This window comes from Mus caroli, unplaced genomic scaffold, assembly GCF_978045245.1.
Source record: "Mus caroli unplaced genomic scaffold, Mus_caroli_1 scaffold_6, whole genome shotgun sequence".
Taxonomy (NCBI): Eukaryota; Metazoa; Chordata; class Mammalia; order Rodentia; family Muridae; genus Mus; species Mus caroli.
The window spans coordinates 15,889,558-15,914,763 of NW_028227261.1; the positions used below are offsets into that span (position 1 = coordinate 15,889,558).

A 25,206-nucleotide genomic window follows, 5' to 3' on the forward strand; every position below is an offset into this window, starting at 1 on the left:
CAAAGAGCAGAGGAAACCAGAAAAATAAGTGAAAGGCAGAACTGCTTTAAAGACAGGCGATGGCACATTCTGCAGGGAGTCCCAGCACTTCACTATGCCTGGTCACTGCCACCTGGGGACCAGGCTCACTTAGCAAAGAAGACAATGGGAGAATGGGAGACTCCGAACAGCAGAGCTCTGTCCTGGTGTCCCCACTAGGGTAACCATGATCCTTCAGATAGGAGACTTGATCTGTGGGGACTCCTGATTCCTATCTCGGTCACCTGGTCGGCTCCGGCAAGGACGTTGGAAGGCACAGAGGAAAATCTCAGGAAAAATCAAGTCTCCTTTGTAGGAAGGACAGAGATGGGGTAGGGACAATACAGGCAAAATACAGTCCTATTGCCTAAGATTTATTGTGAAGAATATATAATGTGCTCAAGGAAGAATTATCCCTTCTGGCAGAGATGCAGCCCAGATCCAGGTATGCACACTGGGCCAGCTGGACTGTGAATCTGGAAAGGAGAGATGCATAGACCCCTATGATGGATGCCCCGCCTGGGGGGGCGGGGAGGAGTGCTGTAATATCCCCCAGGGCATATGTGACAATGTCTGAAGACATTTTTGGTTGGCAGATCTCACCAGGGGTGCTCCTGGCAGTCCACAGGTGGAGGCCAGAGACAGCTTAAAACACTCTACAACACAAGGGGCAGTCCCATGACAGGATTATACAACCCCACATGTCAGTAGTACATTGGCAGAGAAGCCCTGTTCTTGAGAGTCCCAGGGCACAATCCCTAACCACAGATGAAGGGGCCAGGCGGCATCCACAGTGCCCCGTCTTCTCCCCACTATCGCCACTCCACATTGCCCTCCAACCTGGAAGCTGCTAGGAACATGTTTGCATCGCAAAAGGGAAAGAGCAGCCTGCCCCAGTTCAAAATCCTTCCTTAGCAGGACAGTTCTGGCCTTGGCCAGCTCCAGGCCATGAGAGCTTCGGGCAGAATAATGAGGCAGAGAGCAGCCCCCAGCCTCACGAAGTTTTAAAAAACAGCTTTTTCCGGAGGAAGTTAAAACAGCCAGGAATCTGCTTATAAGTCCCTTTCTCAGAAACAGCATTGGCGACCTGCAAAACAGAAGTACGAGGGTAATCTGTGGGTGCAAAGTCCTTGACTGACACAAGGGCTGAAAAGGGCTCCCAAGGAGAGGGCCACTGAAGGGGCCATCTGAAGGCAATGCCACCTACAACCTCCTGAGGTGGGTTACAGAACAAACCCATTAGGTAGTGTAAAAGAATGGAAAATTCGGGGCTAGAGAGATAGCTCAGCGGTTAAGAGTGCCAACTGCTCTTCCAAAGATCCTGAGTTCAAATCCCAGCAACCACATGGTGGCTCGCAACCATCCGTAACAAAAAATCTGATGAATAAAATAAAATCTGAATATTTATTTAAAAAAAAAAAGAATTGAAAATTCAAGGTTTGGTTTGGTTGTTTGTTTTGAGACAGGGTTTCTCTGTGTAGCGCTGGCTGTCCTGGAAGTCGCTCTGTAGACCAGGCTGGCCTCAGACTCCAGGTCTTCGTACCTCTGACTCCCAAGTGTTGGGATTAATGGAGTGTGCCACCACCACCTGGTCAAGTTTTCTAATACAAAAATTCACAGTTCTAATCAGACTGAAAGGTTGAGGGGGCAAGAAACATGGGAGACTATGACCCAAAGACCACATGCGTCCTTCTTGGCCCTTTACGATCCCGTCTCAGGACCAGAAAATGACCCCTATAGCCCCAGAGTGTGTATCTGAGCAAAGCAGTGGAAATTCTCAGGATCCGCACTGGGAGCAAATGCTGGGGAAGGGGAGGGGCTGTTTTGCCCTAAAGAGGGAAGAGCTATAATGCCCTGAAGGGGAGGGGCTGCTATTCCCTGGAAGGGGAGGGACTGCTATGCCTTGAAGTAGGAGGGGCTGCTATACCTTGAAGTGGGAGGGGTTGCTATGCCCTAAAGTGGGAGGGGCAGTTATGCTCTGAAAGGGGGGGGGGGGGTCTGCTGTGCCCTGAAGAGGTAGGGGCTGTTAAGACCTGAGAAGGAGGGGCTATAGTACCCTGAAGCGGGAGGGGCTGTTATATCCCCCCTATTCATTCTCACTGAGGCCTGCAGGGAAGAGAAACACTAGACAGAATCACAATGGTTGAAGGTCAAGAGTTGATGACATGAGCTTGGGATGTAGCTCCACAGGCCCCTAGCACCCCATAAATTGGCTGTGTGGGCAACACCTGTAGTCCAAGCACCCAGGAAGTAGAGGCAGGAGAATCAAAAAGTTCAAGGTCATTGCCCACTACACAGCATTTTCTAGGCCAGCCTGGGCTACAAGAGACCCTATCTAAACAGAGAGCATGTGGGGGACTGCCACAGTGTCCAGGGAACCAAGCTTTTGAGCTATCCCATCCAGCATTTAAGACCACTCTCATCTGGGACCTGGGTGTCTGTCTCTAAGTAGGCAGGGGAAGATGGCACTTTGCAAACAAGACCAATGTCATCACCATGGTTGCATTCCTCATTTGAGAGGCAAAACACTCCCTGATTCTCTGTCAGAGCCCTTCAGCCTTTGCCTCTGGCTAGGGCCTGCTGCCCTGCTCTCCAGGCCTCTCTGCCCTCAGGAAAAAGTGCTCACCCTGAGAAGGAGGGACTGCAGGTCTTCAGAGCGAGCCCACTGCTCCAGAATGCCATCCAGGGTCTCGATGTACCAGGAGCCACTTCTCTTGTCCCTCCAGGAGACAAAACCTACCGAAAGAGGAGAAAGGCTGAAACCTGCCACCGAGCAGAGGGGTGGCGCAGTCCTTGACAGATTGTCAGGCTGCAGCCAGATCCAGACTGTGGCTCACTGGCATGGGCCGAGGGTGGCCCTAGCTCCTTGGCTCCCCACTACCCTCCACCATCGACCCCACGTGTCAGGATGTGCCTCTCCTTTTCTCAGCATGGAAATCAAGGTTCTGAGAAGTCAGGGGTCTCAAGAAGGTTGAAGGATGCACCCTACCACCAAGTGCCAGCCCCTGCTCTGAGGGAAGTGCCAGCCCCCTCCCCAGGGTACTCTGCAGGACAACCTCAGCTACTGCTCTTAATCTGCATACCAATCTGAAGCCTTACCTACTTCAACTGAGAGGGGCCACGGAAAGGTGAAGGAGCTGCTGAGGGCCCCATAGACTGAGCCTGGCAGAAACAAGACCTCAGGGCAGAGCTGCCCTGGGTTGTTGCAGATGCATGCATGAGCTCACCTGGGAAGGTGGAGTAGGACACAAGGATGTCACTGGGGGTAGGCAAACTTGACACAGCATCCAGCTGGTCCATGGACCTTGGGCTTTCCTGATATGGGACAGCATCTGGCTCAGAGTCACTGTCCAAGGCCCTGCCTTGAGAGGAAGTGCAGGCCACCTCAAAGCCATGGTCTTTCTGCTCTGCAGGAAGCAAAAAGAACAGTCACCTGACATCACTAATGTCTCCACAGCACAGGGTGCTTCTCCTGACAAGGGAAAAGCCTAGACCGGAAGGCTTCGCATGTGAGCTGTGCCAATACAGGAAGGGAACAGAAACTGAATATAACTAATAGAACACGCTTGTTTGAGACAGGGTCTCACTTATGAAGCTCTGCCTTACGTGGAATTCACTATGTACACCAGGCTGGCCTCGAACTCACAAGAGATCCACCTGCCTCTGCCTCCCAAGTGCTGGGATTAAAGGCATAAACACAGTATTTATGTTTAATTGTGTGTAGACTCGGGGTATGTGCACATGAGTATAGTTACCCACAGTGGCCAGAAGAGGGAGTCAGATCTCTCATCAAGCTGCCCAAAGTGTGTACAGGGAACAGAAAGCTGCCCAACACAGGTCCTGGGGACTTACCAGGGTCCTCTACAGCAGTATGCACTCTTAGCCCCTGATGAATCTCTCCAGACCCTGGCTTTGAACTTTGATCACCCTGTCTTCGCTTCCTCAAGAGCTGAGATTACAGGTCTATGCTAACAGGCCCAACCATCTGGACTTTTGGAGCTATCGAAAGTATTTGACGGTACCCTGAAACAGAGACTCCAAACTAGGCCAAATAGGAGGGTTCTCACAAAATGGGGCTCAGTAGCACAGGCAGTAGCCTGGATCCCAGGGCGTGAAAGAAGAGAACTGACTCCACAAAGATGCACACGTGTGAACATACATGCTAAGTTTTATATAGTGTGTGTGTGGACACATACACATGTCACAGCTAACAAAATCTGTGTCAATGTGTACACCTCTTAAACCCACTATTTCCTATGAAAATAGCACAACGTGGCCCAAGGCCCTCTACAGAGAGCCCTGACTAATGTGAGCTGAAGGCTGTCATCACCCAAATGGCCACTGTCGGGGAAGTGACACAAGAAAGCAGAAGAAGGAGCCAGAGAGGGACATCAGCCACATGTCTATCCATGTGTCACCCTCTGTCTGCAAACTGCATGTGAAGCCGAGCCACGGGTGAGGATAAACCTGTCTACATGCAAGTCTGGCCCCCAGTAACAACATACAGCAGGAGGCAGAACGTCCCCTCAGCAATGCAAGCCCTTAGCTGCTGTGGCTGACTGTGGCTGCTCTCTGCCTCAGCTCTAAAATTCTGAAGAGGACTCTCCCCAGGATTGACAACAAGGCATGTCTGAACCATGCTGGGCTCTGGCCAAGAGTGTCACACTGTTTAACACACTCACAACACCATACCCATTGCTGGCTCTGGGGGGACCGTTTTCTAACCTGGTTCTATGCCACCACTTAACAAAGGGTAGGTAATGTGTTGCCTTTCAAACGAAAATGGTGACATTGAAAACAGCAACAAGCTACAAGCTATACCTTCACTGTGCTGAATATTTCCTTTGCTGTGGAGAAGGTTTTGGGTTGTTTGTTTGTTTGTTTGTTTTGTTTTCTTTTGTTTTGTTTTTACTTTATGTAGTCTTATTCAATATCTGGGATCATTCCCCATGGTGTTGGAACCCTTTGCAGAAGTCCTTGGTTGTGTCTACATCTTGAAGCATCTACCTGTGTTTTCTGTAGCAGTTTCAGACTTGCGGGGTTTTTTTACATTCAGGTCTGTATTAGTCACTTTTCTGTTGTGATAAAAAGTCATGATGGGAGAAAAGCGCCGGGGTAGCTAGGGCGCAGGGTCGGCTGACACTCGCCAGCTACCCACAACACCCGCCACAGGATCTTAAGACTTCTGGTGAGTGGAACACAGCTTCTGCTCCAATCCAATTGCGCGCGGGACCTGAGACTGCATTAGTTAGGGAAGCAGAAAACCGGCCTGAGTAGGACCACAGGCCTCTTCCGGCCGGACCAGCACCGGGGCCAGCTACCCACGACCCCCGCCACAGGATTTTGAGACTGCTGGTGAGTGGAACACAGCTTCTGCTCCAGTCCAATCACGCGGGACCTGAGACTGCTTTGGTTGGGGAGGCAGAAATCCGGCCTGAGTAGGGCCACAAGCCTCTCCAGTCAGAAAAGCGCCGGGGTAGCTAGGGCGCAGGGTCGGCTGACACTCGCCAGCTACCCACAACACCCGCCACAGGATCTTAAGACTTCTGGTGAGTGGAACACAGCTTCTGCTCCAATCTAATTGCGCGCGGGACCTGAGACTGCATTAGTTAGGGAAGCAGAAAACCGGCCTGAGTAGGACCACAGGCCTCCTCCGGCCGGACCAGCACCGGGGTAGCTAGAGCGCAGGGTCGGCTGACACCCGCCAGCTACCCACGACCCCCGCCACAGGATTTTGAGACTGCTGGTGAGTGGAACACAGCTTCTGCTCCAATCGTTAAACAGTGACAACGACAACAACTAACCCCAGAGATTACCAGATGGCGAAAGGTAAACGTAATAATCTTACTAACAGAAACCAAGACCACTCACCATCATCAGAACCCAGCACTCCCACTTCGCCCAGTCCAGGGCACCCCAACACACCGGAAAAGCTAGACACGGATCTAAAAGCATATCTCATGATGATGGTAGAGGACTTCAAGAAGGACTTTAATAACACACTTAAAGAAATACAAAGGAACACCGGTAAACAGGTAGAAGACAGTAAAGAGGAAGCACAAAAATCCCTTAAAGAATTGCAGGAGAACACTGCTAAACAGTTACAAATCCTTAAAGAAAAACAGGATAACATAATCAAACAGGTAGAAGTCCTTACAGAAAAACAGGAAAACACATTCAAACAGATGATGGAAATGAACAAAACCATACTAGACCTAAAAAGGGAAGTAGACACAATAAAGAAAACCCAAAATGAGGCAACACTGGAGATAGAAACCCTAGGAAAGAAATCTGGAACCATAGATACGAGCATCAGCAACAGAATACAAGAGATGGAAGAGAGAATCTCAGGTGCAGAAGATTCCATAGAGAACATCGGCACAACAATCAAGGAAAATGTAAAATGCAAAAAGATCCTAACTCAAAACATCCAAGAAATACAGAACACAATGAGAAGACCAAACCTACGGATAATAGGAGTGGATGAGAATGAAGATTTTCAACTCAAAGGACCAGCAAACATCTTCAACAAAATTATAGAAGAAAACTTCCCAAATCTAAAGAAAGAGATGCCCATGAACATACAAGAAGCCTACAGAACTCCAAATAGACTGGACCAGAAAAGAAACACCTCCCGACACATAATAATCAGAACAACAAATGCTCTAAATAAAGATAGAATACTAAAAGCAGTAAGAGAAAAAGGCAAAGTAACATATAAAGGCAAGCCTATCAGAATTACACCAGATTTCTCACCAGAGACTATGAAAGCCAGAAGATCCTGGACGGATGTTATACAGACACTAAAAGAACACAAACTCCAGCCCAGGCTACTATACCCAGCCAAACTCTCAATTAACATAGATGGAGAAACCAAAGTATTCCACGACAAAACCAAATTCACACATTATCTCTCCACGAATCCAGCCCTTCAAAGGATAATAACAGAAAAAAACCAATACAAGGACAGGAACCACTCCCTAGAAACAACAAGAAGGTAATCCCTCAACAAACCTAAAAGAAGACAGCCACAAGAACAGAATGCCAACTTTAACAACAAAAATAACAGGAAACAACAATTACTTTTCCTTAATATCTCTTATTATCAATGGACTCAACTCCCCGACAAAAAGACATAGACTAACAAACTGGCTACACAAACAAGACCCAACATTTTGCTGCTTACAGGAAACTCATCTCAGAGAAAAAGATAGACACTACCTCAGAATGAAAGGCTGGAAAACAATTTTCCAAGCAAATGGTATGAAGAAACAAGCTGGAGTAGCCATTCTAATATCTGATAAGACTGACTTCCAACCCAAAGTCATTAAAAAAGACAGGGAGGGACACTTCATACTCATCAAAGGTAAAATCCTCCAAGAGGAACTATCAATCCTGAATATCTATGCTCCAAATACAAAGGCAGCCACATTCATTAAAGAAACTTTAGTAAATCTCAAAGCACACATTGCACCTCATACAATAATAGTGGGAGACTTCAACACACCACTTTCGCCAATGGACAGATCATGGAAACAGAAACTAAACAAGGACACAGTGAAACTAACAGAAATTATGAATCAAATGGATCTGGCAGATATCTACAGAACATTCTATCCTAAAACAAAAGGATATACCTTCTTTTCAGCACCTCATGGTACCTTCTCCAAAATTGACCACATAATTGGTCACAAAACAGGCCTCAACAGATACAAAAATATTGAAATTGTCCCATGCATCCTATCAGATCACCATGGACTAAGGCTGATCTTCAATAACAAAATAAATAATAGCCAACGTTCACGTGGAAACTGAACAACACTCTTCTCAATGATACCTTGGTCAAGGAAGGAATAAAGAAAGAAATTAAGGACTTTTTAGAGTTCAATGAAAATGAAGCCACAACATACCCAAACTTATGGGACGCAATGAAAGCATTTCTAAGAGGAAAACTCATAGCTCTGAGTGCCTCCAAAAGGAAACTAGAGAGAGCACACATTAGCAGCTTGACAACATACCTAAAAGCACTAGAAAAAAAGGAAGCAAATTCACCCAAGAGGAGTAGACGGCAGGAAATAATCAAACTCAGGGGCGAAATCAACCAAGTGGAAACAAGAAAAACTATTCAAAGAATCAACCAATCAAGGAGCTGGTTCTTTGAGAAAATCAACAAGATAGATAAACCCTTAGCCAGACTCACTAGAGGGCACAGGGAAAGCATCCTAATTAACAAAATCAGAAATGAAAAAGGAGACATAACAACAGATCCTGAAGACATCCAAAACACCATCAGATCCTTCTACCAAAGGCTATACTCAACAAAACTGGAGAACCTGGATGAAATGGAGAAGTTCCTAGACAGATACCAGGTACCAAAGTTGAATCAAGATCAGGTTAATGATCTAAACAGCCCTATATCCCCCAAAGAAATAGAAGCAGTCATTAATAGTCTCCCAACTAAAAAAAGCCCAGGACCAGATGGGTTTAGTGCAGAGTTCTATCAGACCTTCAAAGAAGATCTAATCCCAGTTCTTCACAACCTATTCCACAAAATAGAAACAGAAGGTACTCTACCCAACTCATTCTATGAAGCCGCAATTACTCTGATACCTAAACCACAAAAAGACCCAACAAAGATAGAAAACTTCAGACCAATATCCCCTATGAATATTGATGCAAAAATCCTCAATAAAGTTCTTGCTAACCGAATCCAAGAACACATCAAAACAATCATCCATCCTGACCAAGTAGGTTTCATCCCAGGGATGCAGGGATGGTTCAATATACGGAAATCCATCAACGTAATCCAGTATATAAACAAACTCAAAGACAAAAACCACATGGTCATCTCGTTAGATGCGGAAAAAGCATTTGACAAGATCCAACACCCATTCATGATAAAAGTCTTGGAAAGATCAAGAATTCAAGGCCCATACCTAAACATGATAAAAGCAATCTACAGCAAACCAGTAGCCAACATCAAAGTAAATGGTGAGAAGCTTGAAGCAATCCCTCTAAAATCAGGGACTAGACAAGGCTGTCCACTTTCTCCATACCTATTCAACATTGTACTTGAAGTCCTAGCCAGAGCAATTCGACAACAAAAGGAGATCAAAGGGATACAAATTGGAAAAGATGAAGTCAAAATATCACTTTTTGCAGATGATATGATAGTATATATAAGTGACCCTGAAAATTCCACCAGAGAACTCCTAAGCCTGATAAACAGCTTCGGTGAAGTAGCTGGATATAAAATTAACTCAAACAAATCAATGGCCTTTCTCTACACAAAGAATAAACAGGCTGAGAAAGAAATTAGGGAAACAACACCCTTCTCAATAGTCACAAATAATATAAAATATCTTGGCGTGACTCTAACTAAGGAAGTGAAAGATCTGTATAATAAAAACTTCAAGTCTCTGAAGAAAGAAATTATAGAAGATCTCAGAAGATGGAAAGATCTCCCATGCTCATGGATTGGCAGGATCAACATTGTAAAAATGGCTATCTTGCCAAAAGCAATCTACAGATTCAATGCAATCCCCATCAAAATTCCAAATCAATTCTTCAACGAATTAGAAAGTGCAATCTGCAAATTCATCTGGAATAACAAAAAACCTAGGATAGCAAAAACTCTTCTCAAGGATAAAAGAACCTCTGGTGGAATCACCATGCCGGACCTAAAGCTTTACTACAGAGCAATTGTGATAAAAACTGCATGGTACTGGTATAGTGACAGACAAATAGACCAATGGAATAGAATTGAAGACCCAGAAATGAACCCACACACCTACGGTCACTTGATCTTCGACAAGGGAGCTAAAAACATCCAGTGGAAGAAAGACAGCATTTTCAACAAATGGTGCTGGCACAACTGGTTGGTAACATGTAGAAGAATGCGAATCGATCCATTCCTATCTCCTTGTACTAAGGTCAAGTCTAAGTGGATCAAGGAACTTCACATAAAACCAGAGACACTGAAACTTATAGAGGAAAAAGTGGGGAAAAGCCTTGAAGATATGGGCACAGGGGAAAAATTCTTGAATAGAACAGTAATGGCTTGTGCTGTAAGATTGAGAATTGACAAGTGGGACCTCATGAAACTGCAAAGCTTCTGCAAGGCTAAAGACACCATCAATAAGACAAAAAAACCACCAACAGATTGGGAAAGGATCTTCACCTATCCTAAATCAGATAAGGGACTAATATCCAATATATATAAGGAACTCAAGAAGGTGGACTCCAGAAAGTCAAATAACCCCATTAAAAAATGGGGCTCAGAACTGAACAAAGAATTCTCACCTGAGGAATACCGAATGGCAGAGAAGCACCTGAAAAAATGTTCAACATCCTTAATCATCAGGGAAATGCAAATCAAAACAACCCTGAGATTCCACCTCACACCAGTCAGAATGGCTAAGATCAAAAATTCAGGTGACAGCAGATGCTGGCGAGGATGTGGAGAAAGAGGAACACTCCTCCATTGTTGGTGGGATTGCAAGCTTGTACAACCACTCTGGAAATCAGTCTGGCGGTTCCTCAGAAAATTGGACATAGTACTACCGGAGGATCCAGCAATACCTCTCCTGGGCATATATTCAGAAGATGTCCCAACCGGTAAAAAGGACACATGCTCCACTATGTTCATAGCAGCCCTATTTATAATAGCCAGAAGCTGGAAAGAACCCAAATGTCCCTCAACAGAAGAATGGATACAGAAATTATGGTACATTTACACAATGGAGTACTACTCAGCTATTAAAAAGAATGAATTTATGAAATTCCTAGCCAAATGGATGGACCTGGAGGGCATCATCTTGAGTGAAGTAACACAATCACAAAAGAACTCACACAATATGTATTCACTGATAAGTGGATATTAGCCCAAAACTTAGGATACCCAAGATATAAGATACAATTTGCTAAACGCATGAAACTCAAGAAAAATGAAGACCAAAGTGTGGACACTGTGCCCCTTCTTAGAATTGGGAACAAAACACCCAGGGATGGAGTTACAGAGACAAAGTTCGTAGCTGTGATGAAAGGATGGACCATTTAGAGACTGCCGTATCCAGGGATCCATCCCATAAGCAGCTTCTAAACGCTGACACCATTGCATACACTAGCAAGATTTTGCTGAAAGGACCCAAATATAGCTGTCTCTTGTGAGACGATGCCGGGGCCTAGCAAACACAGGAGTGGATGTTCACAGTCAGCTATTGGATGTATCACAGGGCTCCCAATGGAGAAGCTAGAGAAAGTACCCAAGGAGCTAAAGGGATCTGCAACCCTATTGTTGGAACAACATGATGTACTAACCAGAACCCCGGAGCTCTTGTCTCTAGCTGCATATGTATGGAAAGATGGCCTAATCGGCCATCACTGGAAAGAGAGGCCCATTGGACTTGCAAACTTTATATGCCCCAATATAGGGGAATGCCAGGGCCAAAAGAATGGGAATGGGTGCGTAGGGAAGTGGAGGGCGCTATGGGGGACTTTTGGGATAGCATTGGAAATGTAACTGAGGAAAATATGTAATAAAAATATTAAAAATTAAAAAAAAAAGAAAGAAAACAGCAACAATAGAGCCACCAAAATCCTGGGCTGACATCTGCATGTGACATCTGCATGTGTGTGTACAGGATACCCAGCCAGGCCTGAGAGAGGATGTCACTGCTTCTGATCATAGGTGACATGGCACCACCAGGTGGCAACAGCATTAAACAGCAGGCCATACTTTTGGTTAAGGCAAAGCTAGACAAAATCCACAAGAGGGAACAATTTTGGAGGGTAGACAGGATCTCATATAGCCCAGGTTAACCTGAAACTATTGTTTGGTCTCTCTCTATAGCTCTGGCTGTCCTGGGACTCACTATGAAGACTACCGAGCCTGGAACTCACAGAGACCCTCCTGCTTCTGCTTCCCAAGTGCTGGGATTAGCCTTGTCAAGGAAGGGAGCACTAGGGAAGACTTCCTGGAGGCAATGACAATAAATTGTAAGCAGGGGGACAGGAAGAATTGGGTGCTAGAGAGATGGCTCAGCAGGTGAACACACTGGGTGCTCTGGGAAGGCTGTGCTGAGGAAAGCCAGGGCAGGCACAGCGGCAGGGTCCAAGTCATCAAAGGCCTTGATGGCCTTGCCAAGAAATCTGAAGAGTTCATGTGTGTGGGACCAAATTCCTACTGGCTTCTGAAATCAGGTGGGGATTGGGGGTGGGGAGACTGGGAGAGGTGACAAGCAAGCAGCCCTGTCCCTGGAGTTGGCACCCACTCAGCAGAGGTGACAGCAAGCAGCTCCGTCCTGGGAGCTGGCACCCACTCAGCTCTCTTCCTTGTTCCCTCTGTGTCTTTCAGGGTTTGGGGATGGAGCATCATCTCAGAACACCCTAGAGCAGAAATAGGGTGAACAAGAGGACATCTCCATGGCTGAAGGGGCACAGCTGCTTTCTCCCTAATGTCAGTATGAGAGAAAACAGCACTGGGAACAAGAGGGGGACATGCGGGGCACCCCTGAACCCTGGGAGCACTGGGGAGGGCGTATGTGGGAGCACTGTGGAGGGCATATGTGGGAGCACTGAGGAGGGCTTATGTGGGAGCACTGGGCAGGGCGTATGTGGGAGCACTGGGCAGGGTGTATGTGGGATTTCAGGGTTGTTTTGTCTTCTGGTTTTGGCTTGATTTTGGTTGGTTTGGGGTTTTCAAGGCATTTTCTCTGTGTAGCCTTGGCGGTCCTAGAACTTCTGTAGACCAGGCTGGCCTCAAACTCAGAGACCTGCCTGCCCCTGCCTCCAGGTGCTAAAACCAAAGGCATGCACCTCATTTATTTATTTTGAGATGGGCATTTAATTATTTATTCACTCATTTATTTGTTTATTTTTGACATATGCTGTGGTGAATATACCTGGCCCGTGGGAAATGGCCCTATTAGGAGATGTTAGAGCAGGTGTGGTCTTGTTGGAGGAAGTGCATCATTGTGGAGGTGGGTTTGAAGCTCTGCCGGGTATGCAAGACACCCTCCTCCTAGCTGCCTGAGAGTCTCTTCTGGCTGCAGTTGGATCAAAATGCAGAACCCTCAGCTCCATATCTGCCTCCAGCACCATATCTGCCTGGACGCTGCCATGCTTCCTGCTATGATGTGAATGGACTGAACCTCAGGACCTGTAAGCCTGCCCCAATTAACTGTTGTCCCTTATGAAAGCTGCCTTTGCCGTGAGTCTCTTCTCAGCAGTGAAACCCTAACTAAGACATAGGGTCTTATTGTACAGCTCTAGTTGGCCGGAAACTCACTCTGAAGACTAGGCTGGCATTGAACTCACAGAGATCCACCAGTCTCTACCTTCTGAGTGCTGGGATTAAACATGTGGGCTGGAGAAATGAAGAATACTGTCTGTTCTTCCAGAGGTCCTGAGTTCAATTCCCAGCCAGCAACCACATGTTGCTTCACAACCATCTATACTGGGATCTGATGCCCTCTTCTGGTATGCAAGTGTACATGCAGATAGAACACTCATATATGCAAAGTATATAAGTCTTTGTAGGGCAACATTTGGAATGTAAATTAATAATAATATGTCCATCACCAAATCTTGACCACACCCTTGCAAGTCAGAGGTATGAAATAAAGGTGTTACCCAGGCATGGCTATAAACAGTGATCTTGTAAGTATAGAAGTTCAAATTCAAAGATGATGTCTCTTAGAAGTCATCGAGGAGGGAGGAGGTGGTAGCAGGAGGTGGTTGCAGGAAGATCAGCTAACACGTGAAGCTGTCCACCACATTGAAATTCAACAAGAATTCGACAAGCCCTCACTGGAGCCAGCACCATGGTTTTGTATTTTCAGCTTCTAGATGGTGAGGTGGTAAACCTCCATCCTTTATTTATTCCCTAGCCTGTGGTATTCAGTTATAGCGACAGAAAACAGAATACACCATCAAGCACAGAGCAAAACCTCAAAGTCCCTCACATCCCTGGGCTCCTGGGAGTTCCAGGAGATAAATTCTTTAGTTTCTCCTCCACACTCAGTGCACCATCCCTGGGACAGTAGAAATGGGGTCTTAACTAGATGTCAGAGGTCAAGGGACGGTGCCAAGGCAAACTCAAGAGTCGTTTTACGCTCTCATTTGATCTGTGTGTGTTTGTGTTAATGTTAGCATGTGTGTGAGTGCACATGTGTGCGCATCCATGTGGGGACCATTACCTCTACCTGCCTAGCCGTGGGATTACAGGTGGGTTCCACTGTGCCTGGCTCACTCAAGAGCTCCATGCTTTCATGGCGAGCACCTTACAGATGGAGTGGTCTCCCCTGTTCTGCTGTTTTTTTACTGAAATTCTAGGACTGAAGTGATCAGGATCACACAAACCTGTGACATCACAGCACCCAACCCCTCTGATGGTGCTGGGCCTGTCGTGGCGAGGTGCGAGTCCTGCTGTATGGATACTAGAGATGTGTGGAGAAGCCCACGGACCCAGTGAGGGGCTAAGGTGGGGTTATCCTGGTTCCCTGCCAGCCCCACTCCCAGTGGGCTCCAGGCCACTCACCACCACCGCAGGCCTGGATGAAGAAGAGCTTGGGCTTCCCTCCCAGGCTGGGGCAGCCATTCCCGTTGAAGATGTTCACAATTTTCTCAATGGACACAGAGCATCCATCTGTCCCATAGACAGCACCCGGGAACTGGAGGTGGCTGGCCTAGGGGACAAGGCACCTTGGTTACAAACACATCAGTTAAAAAAAACACATCAGTTAAAAAAGGCTCTAGGTAGAAATCCAGAGGCCTGTCCCAAGGCTTTATGTGGGGAGGACCAGTCAGAAGGCCGGGGACACCAGACTAACCAAGATGGAGTACATGGGTCAGCACCTATTTCAAGGGACCCAGACTCACTTAACTATGGGAGCCAGGGGGGCTGAGAGCACAGGTCAGCTGTGTCTAGACTGATTCTTTCCATGCCACCAGTGCTGGCGTCATCCATAGACCTGTACAAAATGCTGATTCCCAGGCTTGCATAGCCCTCCACAGCCAGCCTTCTGATCCTCCATATCCTCTGAAGCAGCTAAACACAGCGCTGCATTTATCTTGCTGTTGTTCTTGTGTGTATGGGCATATGGGTGCCCATGTGCATGTCGGGGGTCACAGAACAATTTGTAGGAGGAGTCAGCTCTCTCCTGACACCATGTGGGTTCCAAGTTGCTAGGATTGGCAGCAAGCAACTTTATCCTTGGAGCCATCTCATTGGCCCTCAACCCCTCCACTTAAAACATGAAGGATCTGGGGATGGAGAGGTGGCTCAGTGGTTAAGAGCGCTGACTACTCTTCTGGAGGTCCTGAGTTCAAATCCCAGCAACCACATGGTGACTCACAACCATCTGTAATGAGATCTGATGCCCTCTTCTGGTGTGTCTGAAGACGGCTACAGTGTACTTACATATAATAAATAAATAGATCTAAGGGCCAGAGCTAGAAGGAAGGGGAAAACAAACAAACAAACAAACAACAACAAATATCATGAAGGATCTGAGAGGAGGGGACAGGAAGGGGGCTTAGCCACAATGAATTAGTACATTAATGTCCAAGCACCAGACGGGCCCCAATGTCCTGTGTCCCACCCAATAGGAAAGGGCCTGGAACGTTTTCCATGGAACACAGCAGACATCGAGAACCAGGAGAGCTGAGTTTGGTTTCTGAACCAGGGAGAAGAATGGCACACACCGGTCTTACTTCTTCCTTCTCTATCCTGGACAGGACTTCCCTATCTACCTCCCACCCACAAGGGCAACTCCTTAGAGGACCACAGGGCCCTGAAGACACAACAGGAGGGACAAAGGCCTCGCCACTTCCTCTCGAAACCTAAGGGGCCATGGATACAGAAGGGGCAGGGATACTGCAGAGAGGCCTCCTACCTGGCAGCCGTGAGAGAGGATGACCACCACAAAGCAGTCCAGGGCACGGTGGTCCCGGTGCGCCATCTCCATCAAAGCCGTGACCATTTTCTACAAGGGAAGGCTACAGTTAAGGCAGGGGCACCAGTGGAGATCTGACAGGCACCATTTGGAGGGAAGTTAGTTGATCCCCACGATAACTCTATGGGAACAATGACTCTTGCTCATAAACTGGGAAACCGAAGGATAAGAGGTCAAGTGGCCAGCCTTAAGTAAGCCAGACGAGAGAAACCCGTCTCTCTCAATGAGATGATTCAACCAGTTGCCCATGTCACCTTTCGTCTTATGGACACAGAGGCTTCTCGGGGGACAGCGATTATACCTTGGCAGTCAGGTCGTTCTTCACCTCCACCATGAAGCGCAGCCAGCGGAAACGGTGCTCAAGTTTGTCACGGTCCACGTTGGAGCCGGTGCGTGTGCGGAGCCCCGAGGAAGGGCAGAAGTTCACATTGTTGATGATGAGGCAGTGGCCACAGGGATCCGAATCCAGAGTGTATGCCTGTGCAATAACAGGTTTCTAATGTCATCAGGGCGCTCAGTGCACCCCTCAGGAAAGGCCGGGACTCCTGGATCCCACTTACAGGGTCAGGTCTGGAGAGCCAGCACAGGCCATGGGGTCTTCCTATCCACTGAGGGAGCAGTCTGGACCTCACCCTATATCCCAGTGAGAAAACGCACAGGAACGAATGCCAGGTGTGTGCCGCAGACCTGAGAGAACTGCATGCCTTCTTAGTATTTGGGGACGGAAAATCATAACTCAGCCAGGGGCTCCCATTCATAAGCCCAGCCAGGCATGGCAGCGCACACAGTTAATGGCCAACACTTGAATTGCAAAAGTGGGTGGATCTCTGTTTCCAAGACTAGTCTACACAGAAAGACTTTGTCTCAAAAAAAAAAAACAAAACAACCCCTGCCCCCCACTAACCCCACCAAAAAAAACTCCATAAACCAGGGACGTTGGGAAGGAATACTGTCATGAATTCAAAGAGAATTTGGGGCTTTATATTTAGTCTAGGACATCTTAGGCGAAACAATAAACTCTAGTTTCAAAAATACAAAAATGGGGGGGCTGGAGAGTTGGTGCAGCCACTGAGAGCACCGGCTGCTCTTGCAGAGGACCTCAGTTCAATTTCCAGCGCCACATGGTGGTTCCCAGGCTCCTGTTACTCCAGTTCTAGGAGATGCGACACCTTCTTCTGGCTTCTGGGCATTGCATACACATGGAGCACACACATAATGTAGGGAGAACATCCAGATCCATAAAAATAGTAATGCCTTAAAACCAAACAAAGAGCGGGAGATGGTGGCGCACACCTTTGATCCCAGCACTCGGGAGACAGAGACAGGCGGATCCCTGTGAGTTGGAGGATAGCCTGGTCTACAGAGAGAGTTCCTGGGAAACCGGGGCTACACAGAGAAACTTTGCCTCGAACCTTTCCCATCCCTCCAAAAAGAAAAAACAAACAAGCAAACAAGCAAAAAAAAAAAAAAAAAAAAAAAAAAATCAACCAACCCAGACACATTTGCCCAAAGGGATTGTATAACACCATGCCATTTGGTGGCGCTGGCCCTTGGCTCTATGTAGGGTCATGTGGTAGGATCTACCAGAGCAGGCCAGGGCCCAGCCTCTGATCTCCAGAGGCAGCTCTCACCCAGGCTCAGGGCCCTTCAACTTCCTCTTCTACAACCTGTTTCATCCCATGCATCTGGGCACTCTATTTACCTCTGTCTGACTTTTCTCCCTAGCGCAGGCTCCTGGGGAGTGGGTGGTCTTGTCCCCAGGACATGGGAGGCACTGAGGACATTCATGAGGTGGACAGCCTGAGTGGCTTGTCCTGGAGTGGACACCCCAGAGGCAGTAGCCCTTCTTTAGGTTCAAGCTCTGACTTTACAGAGGCAGATGGGTGAAAGAGGACAGAGGGCCCTCTGGGTTCAGGAGCCATGGGGTAGTGGTGACTGGAACCGTACTCCCCAGCCAGGCTTCGGGGACAGACAAACCTTAACCACATGAGGACTCACCATATCTACATGTCCCCTGATCTTCCCTGGAGCACCTGAGAAAACAGGAGAAAGAAGAACTGTGGGTGTTGAGGCTCATCCAAGAAAAGGCAAGGAGATGTGAGGAGAGTCGGCATAACACAGAAATGGGGTCTCCGGAATAGGAGAGTCATGTGACACCGCCAGTATTGGAAAAGTGTCTAAGAGTTGCCAAGAACGTTAAACACACACTTACACCTTTGAAAAGAGTTGGCCAAGAATATTCACTAATGTCATATTCAAAAGCCACAAACTGGGATTCAGCCCCTCTGGGGGACAGCCTAAAGAGCAGCCAGCTACCTGGATGCCCTGGAAAACCTGGAGAGCAAGAAGTTACCCTAAAGCAAACAAGCCAGGCACTGAGATACACAGCACATGATTCCACTCATATGAAACTCCAGAGCAGAAAGGAGTAAGGGAGGTGGAGGTGAGGGATAGAGAGGTGGCTCACTAGCTGTTCATGTAGACGATCCAGGTTCAATTCCCAGTAAACACATCACAGTTCACAATCATCCTTAAGTCCAGTTCCACGAGATACGGCACCCTATTGTGGCCTCTCGGGCACCAGGCATGCATGCAGTACACACACACACACACATAATGTATACATTATAAAAATAATTTATTGTATAAATTACACAATAAATAAATCTTGGAGAAAAGAAAGGAAGGAAGGAAGGAAGGAAGGAAGGAAAGAAGGAAGGAAGGAAGGAAGGAAGGAAGGAAGGAAGGAAGGAAGGAAGGAAGGAAGGCAGGCAGAAAGAAAGAAAGAAAGAAAGAAAGAAAGAAAGAAAGAAAGAAAGAAAGAAAGAAAGAAAGAAAGAAAGAAAGAAAAGCACAAAAGAACAGCAAAGGGCTGGAGAGATGGTTCAGTGGTTATCAGCACTGACTGCTCTTCCAAAGGTCCTGAGTTCAATTCCCAGCATCCACATGGTGGCTCAGAACCATCTGTAATGAGATCTGACGCCCTCTTCTGATGTATCTGAAGACAGCGACAATGTACTCATATACATAAAATAATCTTTTTTTTTAAAGAGCAGCAAGTTTCGAGCCCAGACTGCTGTCCTAATGAGGCCAACTGATATTCCCCAGAGGGAGATGGGCACTGGGTCCCCTGTATTATCTGTCTCCTGTCATGAGGTGACTACACACAGAAACAATTCCAGAACCAATCCTCTTCCTTCTTCCTCATCCAACAGCACCTTCAGAACTTGAGGATTCTCTGCTTTAATGGACTTCAAAAGTTACAGGGTCTGGGCTAGTTTTACGTCAGCTCCACACAAGTCAGAGCCAAGAAGAGAAACTCTCAGTGAGAAATGCCTCCATGACACTGGCCTGTAGGCAAGTCTGTGGTGATTGACAGGGGATGGCCCGGCCCACTGTAGTTAGTGCCATCCATGGGCAGGTGGTCCTGAGCTGAGTAAGAAAGCAGGCTGAGAAAACCACAGGAAGCAAGCGTTGCTCCACAGCCTTTGTACAAGTTGCTGCTCCAGCTTCGTGCCTTGTGTTCCTGCCCTGCTAAATGTGTAACTCCAGGCTATTGGCAAAAGGAACAACTACCAGCTAGGAATGAAAAGGACCCGTGGTCTGTACCACACCGTGAATCAAATGCAGTGATGGAATGCAGATGGGTGAAATATACCAAACTCAGGTGAGCTCCCATGGCAGGGTTTCACTTGTAATGATGGTCAAAGACAGGCAAAAGTGACAGATGTCGAGGAGACCAGAACATAGAATGTCCTCTAATGTGGCAGTGTAGATGGTGGCGCTCTGGGCACACATGCCCACCACTGGCATGTCGTAGTTCCCTACATTCTGTTGTTCTGTCATCTTAGACAAACCATTCCACTTTCCCAGGCTTTGCTTCCCGGCTGACAGGGCTGAATCTAACGACATCTGCCCGGCAGGACTGAGAGAGGGAGGGGTATGATTCGTGCAACACAGATGTGTGCAGGCCTGACTCCTGACAGTCAGCTTCCCCACACCTCCTGTCTGGTGTGGTAATTTCAGACACCCACCAGAAGCCAAAGGCCAACCCTGAGCAATAGCCCCATCCCATCTCCCAGAAAAACTGAGAGAAACAAGAAGAATAAAATCAGACTTTTGCTTTTCAGACTGGCTGTCAAAATTACATCTCCTATAGACTGACTGGAATCGTCCGCTCATTCCCTATGAGCCTTCATTAAGACAAATACCACAATTAAATTCTGAGTCTCAATCCGAGCTGTACCCAGAGTCACACTCCAATAGCCTCAGTGCACACACCCACCAGACATTCTCTTGATACTCACAGACATCATGAGCTCCGCCAGAACCAATGTCCACCAGCCTGGGTGTTTCTGGTCTGAGAACCTCTGGCTTGAGGCGAGCAGGCCAGAGCTCTTCTGGCCCCAGCACCACTGGGGTGAGGTTTCCCAAGGCAGGCTGTGACGGGTCCAGCTTCACAACTCTCTGCTCCTTTGCTGTGAGTCCCATTGGTCCCAGGACCACAGGCACCAGGTGGTCTAGGGGTTTAACAGCCTCTGGATCCTGCTTGGCTGCTTGCCGACCGCTTTGTAAGACTGAAGCCAGGGTGCCTTGGCCTGTGTCCTCTAAGCAGGAGATGAAGAGAGGAAGGGCCTGCCTCCCTCGGGTCTCAAGGTCTGTGACCAGCTGCCTGGCCTGATCCCGCCGAGACCCAGAGCCTGCCTGCTGTTTGGATAGAAAACCAGACACTCATTATCCAGGGACTTCCTCCTTACCCTACCTCCCGTTTCTCACCTAGCCTCTGCCTCCTGAGTCCTGGCTAACAGGTGTGTGCCACCACCCCTGGAACAAGCCTCTCCTTTCTAACAGTCTGTCACTGCCAACACTAGGTCAGAAACTGCTCTGACCACACTTAGCTGAAGGAAATCAGAGGCTGCTGGTGCCTCCCTGGGCAGTTCAGCTTCTGATCCTTCTTAATATGTCTGTGGTAGGTGGGCAGAACCGAATCCAGCAGTGCCCTGAGTTCATGTCCCTCTGCAAAGCAGAAAGACACCTACTGTGGGTGTCCAGTGCTGTGCTACGTGATAATTAGCCCTACTAAAAGTAGAAAAACAGGGGACAGTAGTTTACACAGGTACTTAAATTTTTCTCAATTTATTTCTAGCATTAAAATAAGAGAACTGGATGTAGAAATCAAGATCTCCAGCATCATAGCTTTTGAGAAAAGTTAAGTTTCTCTTTTGTATGGGGGGAGAGCTTTCATATTTATGTGTCGGGGGGTCGGGGGGGGGCAGGAATTCTCAAGTATCCAAGACTTCAACTTCCTACACAGCAGAGGATGACCTTTGAACTCCCGACTCTCCTGCCTCCAGAGTCACCAGGCTTGGTTTATGTTGGGGATTGGACTCAGAGATTCATGCATGCTAGACATGCACTGTACCAAACAAGCTATACATCTGGCTTCGTGTTCTGATTTTGCTTTTAAGTATTTAAGTAGGCATGTATGTATGTATGTGTGTATATGTATGTATGTGTGAATGTATCTATCTATCTGAGTCTGTATGTGGCAACTGTGTGCTCATGGTACCAGTGGAGGCCAGAAGAGGGTGTCAGATCACCTGGAACTGGAGTCAATAGCTGTGAGTCACCACATGGGTTCTGCAAACTGAAATCAAATGATCTTAACCATGGAGGCAGGTCTCAGTTCTTAGTTTTGGCTTCTGAAGACTCCATCTCAGGTAGTCAGGCTGGCCTCAAACTCTGCATGTAGCCAAGGATGCCCTGGAACACCTGGTCCTCCTGCCTCTACCTCCTGAGTGCTTGGATTCCAGATGTGTGCCGGCACCCCTAGATCAAACCTCTCCTTTCAAACAGTCTGCCACTGCCAACACAAGGTCAGATACTGTTCTGACCACACTTAGCTGGAGAAGGGAGCAAGACAGAGGCTGCTGGTGCCTCTCAGGGCAGTTCAGCTCCTGATCCCCCTTAATATGCCTTCTGGAAGGCTAGGACTTTCCCTTCAAACCACTTTTCTTGATCAGTATGGGCCCATCCAAAAGTGTTCCTGAGACTACTTTTGTTATTATTTGGCAGCTAACCACATGACTCTACACCACTTTCTTCTATCTCCTTCACTGAACCAAGCCAGGTTCCAATACAGATGCTGGAGACAGCCTTCTAGACAGTCCCCCAGGGCCTGTCACTCATATCCTCTCAGAAAGAAATATTCCCTTTTCAGACTTGTGGTGAGGCATCACCTGGAACAAAGATGCTAAAGTGGATTTTTTTTTTCTTTTTTTAGAGTCCTTTAATAGTTTTTACTCTGAATCTTCCAATAGAAGATGCATTTATGCATACAGCTATCCTGTTTTCTCTGAAATTTTCATATTCATCTTTAGACTTTGAACAAGTTGACCTTTTCCCTTGTGTAATACAGAACTTTATCAAGCTAAAATTGAACTCTAGTACAATGAAAATAATACTGCCACCATTATATTTTGATTCAGAATAATTCCACTCACACAGTAATCCATATAGCGTAGAAATTCAATACACCCCTTTACGCAAGCCGTCAACATTGTGACTCATGCTCTAGGTTTAAGTGGGCTAAAGTGGATTTTAAAAAAAAAAATCAAATGTTTGATTTTATTCTTCTGTGTTACCTGCATCAAATTCCTTCTTTTCTGAACTCCTTTATAAAACATGCACTTGATAAAGGCCCAGCCAAAAAGGACATGGATCCTGATTCTGTGTCCTTGTCCTAGGACAGGATGACCACTGTTCCATTTCACAGCCCTAGAAACTGAGACTCAAAAAGGGCAAGTGACTGGTACAATGTGCCCGTATAAGGCTAAAGTGGGTGTCTAGGGCCCTTATACTAGAGAAGAGAAAAATCATAAACGTTCTAACGGTGCAGATTACAGACCGCTTTTAACAAACACTCCACAAAAGAGGTGCATGGGTTCTTCTATTTATTCTTGTGGAGAACTAAGAGGACAGTACTTGGTAAGGTTTTAAAAATGGAGTTCCCACACCATGGTTTCCCAGGGCGTGGGTTGCACAGGGTGCAAAGCGGGAGAAAAGGGCAGGAGCTCGGTAGTGGCTTCAGAGAACCTCTCTGGGACCTCCCAGTCCCTACCTGCGCGGAGGGAAAAAGAGGGCGGACACAAGGAGGCGGGGCGCACCTGAATATCCTCGATCATGTCGCGCGTGAAGAGCTCTCGACTCAGCAGAGCGTCCCAGAGCTCCGCGACTTGCAGCTCGCTCACTAGGCGCACCCTGCATCGCCGCAGGAGCTGCCGGTCCGCCTCGTCCATGGCGAGCCGATTGCGGGACCCCGGGTTCCGTCCGCTTCCGGCCCTCGGGTTCCGCCCCGGCGCCCACGCCCCGCCCCCACATAGCGCCTCCAGGGATCCCGCTCCGGCCAGCGGTCACCCGGTCCACTGGGCTCCGCCCCGCCCCAAGGCCCGTCCCTCGCGCTCACTGGGCTCCACCTCCGCAATCAACACAGCTCCCACGGCCGCTCACCCCCTCACCAGCCCCCACACCTCCCTCACCGCCGCGCTCTCAGGCCCCGCCCCTCCGCCACGCCCTACGACCGCGCTGCTTCGCCCCGCCCACTGGCGCTGCATTCAAGCTCCGCCCCATCACTTCGCCCTATGGACTAAGACATGCCTCACAAGATAACGCTTCTCCCCTAGGACTCGCCCCTCCTCGCCTGGTAGACCAGCAATCCCGCCCTACCGAGTTCCTTCGCCCCGCCCCGAAGCCCTCCTTTGCATCCCAGACTCTCCCCTAGGACACCCCTAGGGTTTCAGGCCTTGCTAACTTGCGCCCGTTTGCTGGCTCTGCTTAGCGGTAGTTGGACCTTTTCCCCTCGCATGGCGATTGCTCTACCAAAATTGACAGTGACCCTACTTCTACAGATACTTAAAGGGTCACGAGAGAAAAGGGAAGAAAACCACGTCTAGACATTTGTCCTAGATCTTTCAAGTCCCTTGCTGGCTGTGGCTTTCTAACGCTGTGGCTAGTAAAACCTCTTGCTGCCTGCTGTCGTGCCCTCAATATAACCAAGCTCAAGGGTTAGATCTCGCTCTCTTTCCCTCCTCAGCACCTCCCCCAGAGAAACTGCCAGGAATCTAATCCTATGTTCTCTCAGTTTTGTACCACTTATTTCCACGACTTAAGTAATTGAACGGGCTGGAGAGATGGCTCAGCGGTTAAGAACACCAACTGCTCTTGTGAAGGTCATGAGTTCAAATCCCAGCAACCATATGGTGGTTCACAACCATCTGTATTGAGAAATGACACCCTCTTCTGATGTCTGAAGACAGCTACAGTGTACTTACATTTAATAAATAAATAAATCTTTAAAAAAAATGTAATTGAACAAGGTTTGAAGAGATAGATGATTCAGTGGTAAAGAGGACCAGCTGTTCTTCCAGAGGTCCTGAGTTCAAATCCCAAGCCTTACAACCATCTGTAATGGGATCTGATTCCCTCTGTGCATGAAGACAGAGTGCTCATATATGTGTTAACTAAATAAACACATTTTTAAAAAAGTAATTGGGCATTGTGCTAGCCCCTTACGCTATTCTCTCTGCTAGCCTTATGTTATCATCCCTGCCACATTCCTGACAGGGATATAGTTATTCCTTGATGACAGCTGTAGACATGTGTCAGGGATCTCACAGCTTGACCAGAACCAGAATAGACTCTTAGCCAAGAATCCACCTTGGAATATGTCAAAAGATAATATAACACTTGTTTCCTGATTTGGGCATCAGGCAACACTTCCTTCCATAAAATAGGATGCACACTCGGAGAAGCACCTGGGGTGAATTTACAAACAGGAAATCTGGGGAAAGCAGTAACGAGAAACTCAAAGGGGGTTAGTTGCCCCAAAGTAAAGGAGATACACCACGTTGGCTAAAACTGACTTGTTTGGGGATTTGGCAGTTATCCCTGCCACCTGATTTCTCAGACGGTTAAATAACCTAGTTTCAGCTTGGTAAAAATAAACATGAGTGAGTACACATTGGTCTGCTGGTGCCGGTGCAGAAAATCAATCCAAAACAACTGTGTATAGTATAGGTCACTTGAGCAGCAAAGCCTTAGGCACAGACTGATATACAGCTCTGCGACAGAGCATTGGCCTAGCATACACGAGGCCCTCGCTTTATTGCCCACATTGGGGGCGGGGGAGGGAGGGAACGACGATAGGCTTTAGTTTCATTTTTTATTCATTTTG

The 25,206-nt window shown here is 47.6% G+C and overlaps 1 protein-coding gene across 2 annotated transcripts; it reads right to left on the reverse strand.

The window, feature by feature from the left end:
- Nucleotides 1-371: 371 nt before the first annotated feature.
- On the reverse strand, nt 372-23,382 carry LOC110293440 (caspase-9). Of its 2 annotated transcripts, none has more exons than XM_085838735.1 (9): nt 23,141-23,382; nt 20,282-20,678; nt 17,973-18,007; nt 16,276-16,452; nt 15,915-16,004; nt 14,558-14,705; nt 3,246-3,425; nt 2,645-2,754; nt 372-1,105 (listed from the first exon to the last, which is right to left on the reverse strand). In XM_085838735.1, exons 1-9 carry the CDS (start codon nt 23,270-23,272, stop codon nt 1,013-1,015), a joined length of 1,362 nt encoding a protein of 453 aa, XP_085694861.1. In that variant the 5' UTR covers nt 23,273-23,382; the 3' UTR covers nt 372-1,012. The 2 variants fall into 2 exon arrangements, with proteins under 2 accessions (XP_085694861.1, XP_085694860.1); XM_085838734.1 differs by having other exon boundaries at nt 20,282-20,681; nt 23,141-23,381.
- Between the last annotated feature and the right edge of the window lie 1,824 nt (nt 23,383-25,206).